The sequence below is a fragment of the Poecile atricapillus genome, chromosome Z (genome assembly GCF_030490865.1).
Source record: "Poecile atricapillus isolate bPoeAtr1 chromosome Z, bPoeAtr1.hap1, whole genome shotgun sequence".
NCBI classification, from domain to species: domain Eukaryota; kingdom Metazoa; phylum Chordata; class Aves; order Passeriformes; family Paridae; genus Poecile; species Poecile atricapillus.
The window spans coordinates 64,530,762-64,534,477 of NC_081289.1; the positions used below are offsets into that span (position 1 = coordinate 64,530,762).

Below are 3,716 nucleotides of genomic sequence, written 5' to 3' on the forward strand. Positions count from 1 at the left end.
TTACAACTTGGATATAAAAGTCCCTCTCAGGTGGGGTCAGCCTCCGTACAGACGACTGGTTCCCCATCCTTTTTCACTCCCCACCCAGCAGTAAAACAGCAAAGAAAAAAAAAAGAAAAAAGCCCAAAAAAAAACCCTTTACAGATCGACTTACAATTTCTCTTCGGCAGATGCAGGCGGGTGAACAAAAAGCTGCTGGATGGGTGGTCACCTGGGCGGCCAGTCCTCAGGGGCTTTTCCTTGCCCCAGATGGTCAGCGAGGGTCCCAGTCGCAGCCTCTTGGATCGCCTCTTGTTAAAACGCAAGGAAGCTTCTTTGAGGGGCGGCAGCTCGAACGGCAGTGCGCCTCGCAGTTAAAGCTGCGGGTGGACGCTTCTTTGGGGCTTCTTCGAATGCCCCGCGGTCAGGTGCCAGTTGCCGCGGTGACAGAAAGCCCAGAGCACCGCGACTTCTCTAGAGACAGCCCTGAGAAGGGCTGGGCCGAAGCGCGTGTGAGCGGCTTCGGGCAGGCGAGTGATTCCAGCTCGGCTCAGCGGCGGCAGGCAGGCGACACGGGAAGCAGGGACGAGAAAGCTGGTCCAGCGTTCCACGAAGCACAAACCTTTATTCAGGCAGAGCTTTGGCAAAGGGAGCCAGCAACAGCGAATCTCCCGAACAGGAGGAATACCCGGGATATTTATAGGACAGGAGAGGGGCAGGGGGAAGCCCGAGATACATGTATCGGGGTGGGACAGCAGGGGGGAACACCAATGGGGCACAACAGTTTAACATATCTAACTCAAAGATCCCTGGGAGCGATACACTGTGCCTCTCTTACAGAGAAGTATCTTGTCTCCAGGGGAGAGCAAGGATCTCGGGCCCAGCGGGCTCCTCCGTACCCACAGTAAGGATCACTCAAGATCAAAACAGTCATTCTTCCAGAGGTATGGGGCTGGTGGTGAGAGTGTTCAATCCCAGGAAGTCTCCTTGGGCAGCACTCCAGTCCCAAGGGAAGGGCTTCCCACCACAGACATCCTGCTCCTAGGAAAACCATAGGGGTTATAACCTGGTCTGGTCAGGGCTTGTGGACATACATGGTAATAGTCCAGAAATTTCTCAGGACTGAGGCAGGCCTCTTATTACCTGGGGACCCTCTATGTTGACCAAGAGGTCCTGCCCTTCTTGTTCCCCCCACAAAGGCAGGGTTGGGGTCATGGTGCACATGGTGCAGATGTGGAGTGGGGATGTGAGGAACAAAAGCGAAAAAGGTGTAAAAGGGCATGAAAGGCTGGCAGCCACCTCAAACCAGCCAGGGAATGGGGTGGGATCCCCCTGACACAGCCTGTAGAAGCTGTATTTCAGTGTTATTCCAGAAATACAGAAGTCACAGTATATATTTCTACTACTGGGAATATTCTTTTGTGGGTTAAGATGGGCTTTTCATACACAGCTGTTCAAAAGAACCTTTTCTCCCCTCTCTGTCTTCAGCCTGAGCAAAAGACGTGGCTGAGTTTGCTCACAGCATGGATAACAGCAGTGGTCCTGTTTTTCTCCTTACCTTGCTCCTGCTGCAGAACACGAGCAGCCCCAAAGCCTCCACCCTTCCTGCTGGCTATGAGATGGCAGAACCTCCACCCCCAGGAGCCGGCTCCAGCATGAACCACTCTCTGGTAGAATATGGGCTGAGGCCGGGGGAAGTCGCAGCTGCCACCGTGGTTTGGGGAGCTCTGTGGCTGATCTCTGTCCTGGGAAACTTCCTCGTCTGCTTAGTGATCCACAGGAGCAGGAGGACACAGTCCACCACCAACTACTTTGTGGTGTCCATGGCCTGTGCAGACCTCGTGAGCAGCGTGGGGAGCGCGCCCTTCTTGCTGCTGCAGCTGAGCTCTGGGCAGTGGATGCTGGGCAGCAGGGTGTGCCAGCTGGTCAGATACATCCAGTACCTCACGCCTGGAGTCCAGATCTATGTGCTCCTCGCCATCAGCGTGGATCGATTCTACACCATTGTCTACCCCCTGAGCTTCAAAGTGTCCAGGGGGAAAGCCAAAAAAATGATTTTGACCTCTTGGCTCTGTGGTGCTGTGTTTGCATCACCAGCCTGTTTTCTCTATGGCTCCAACAGTGACCACCACTGCAACTTTTTTCTTCACAGTTCTTGGCAAGGATCTGCCTACAGTATCATCCACCTCCTCTTGGTGTTTTTGATCCCATCCCTCCTCATTAGCCTTTTTTACCAGAAAGTCATTAAGTACATTTGGAGAATAGGCACGGATGGAATGACTGTCAGGAGAACAACAAATATTGTTCCAAGAACAAAAGTAAAAACCATCAAGATGTTCTTAATGTTAAACTCAATGTTTCTCCTGTCTTGGCTGCCTTTCTTCACAGTACAGTTGTGGCACCCGCAGGAAACAGACTACAGAAAGAGCTCCTTGCTTTTCCTGACAATCACCTGGATCTCCTTCAGTTCCTCAGCCTCTAAACCAACCCTCTACTCAATCTATAATGCAAACTTCAGAAGAGGGATGAAAGAAACTTTTTGCATGTCTGCCATGAAATGCTACAGAAGCAATGCATACACCATCACCACCAGTTCCAGGATAGCAAAAAAAAATCATGTTGGTATTGCAGATATTCCAGCTACAGCCAAAAGTGTCACCAAAGACTCCACCTATGACGCTTTTAACAGAGAAGCCAAGGAAAGAAAGCTTGCCTGGCCTATTCCGTCCAATCCCCCAAATACATTTGTCTAGTGGGCTTTGTTGTTTTGAAAAGTTACTCCATACCCCCAGAAGAAGGAATTTTCTCTCCTTTTGAACAAATGTATAGCTACATATTTTTAACCGAGCTTTTTGGGGGGAGTGGGTGGGGGGAAGAGATGTTTTATTTTATTAAATGCCTTGGGTTTGATGCATTTGTTCAATTTCATTTTGGTTACTACACCCTGCTTTAAGAAACTCTTCTCCCAGAATCTCAAGCAATGTTTATCTGCAAAACAAGGATCCTTATGCTCTCTATCTGTAGGGAAAATGGAAAGAAAGAAAAGCTGCTTGTTTTAATCCCTTTACAAAATGGGTGCATAAATGCCTAAATCCACTCAAAGTCATGTAGGCTTCCTTCCATTATGTCCCCACAAATACAGTTGCACTGGGGTTGAGACCCCCCATCCTGTTGAGACCCTACAGATATGATGTCCATATGAGGGCCCTTTTGGCTTCAGCCTGAGCCCACTGGCCTCATCAGTGACAAAATCCCTACTGGCCCAGCAGGGTCAGCACTGGGCCAGCACTGGATGCTTCTGCACCTTTGTCCTTGTGCCTCTCCAGAGGTTTCAGGGTCTAAACTGCCCAGGAAAAGTCCCCTCTTTGGTCTCACCTTCCCCAGCCCCTGAAGCTCCTTCTACTCCCAGCCTGGTGGGCACAGCCAGGAAGAAGAGCTGCTGAGCAAAAGGAGTCATGCCTGTGCCGGGCACCCAAGGCCTCCTCACATCTGAAATTGGCCATGTCTCCTGGTCTGCGCCCCTTCTGCTGAGTCACTGCTGTGACACCAGCTCCAAACAGGAGCAGGAGTGTGAGCTGTAGTCCCATGCTGGCCTGGCATCATCTTCCACTGTTTGGGCATGTCTGAAGAGGTCCCAACCTAGCAGGTGTCCCAGAGGACACGACCTGAAGGGGCCCTGTGTCTGCAGGTGGAGCCGACTCCAGCTGCTCTTTCTCTACCAGCACAGTGAGAAAGCA

At 51.1% G+C, this 3,716-nt stretch overlaps 1 protein-coding gene across 1 annotated transcript; it reads left to right on the forward strand.

Moving 5' to 3' along the window:
* Positions 1-729: 729 nt before the first annotated feature.
* On the forward strand, positions 730-3,086 carry LOC131592632 (probable G-protein coupled receptor 19). Its single transcript, XM_058864254.1, has one exon. The coding sequence runs from the start codon at positions 1,503-1,505 to the stop codon at positions 2,730-2,732; it is 1,230 nt and encodes a 409-aa protein (XP_058720237.1). The 5' UTR covers positions 730-1,502; the 3' UTR covers positions 2,733-3,086.
* Positions 3,087-3,716: the final 630 nt, after the last annotated feature.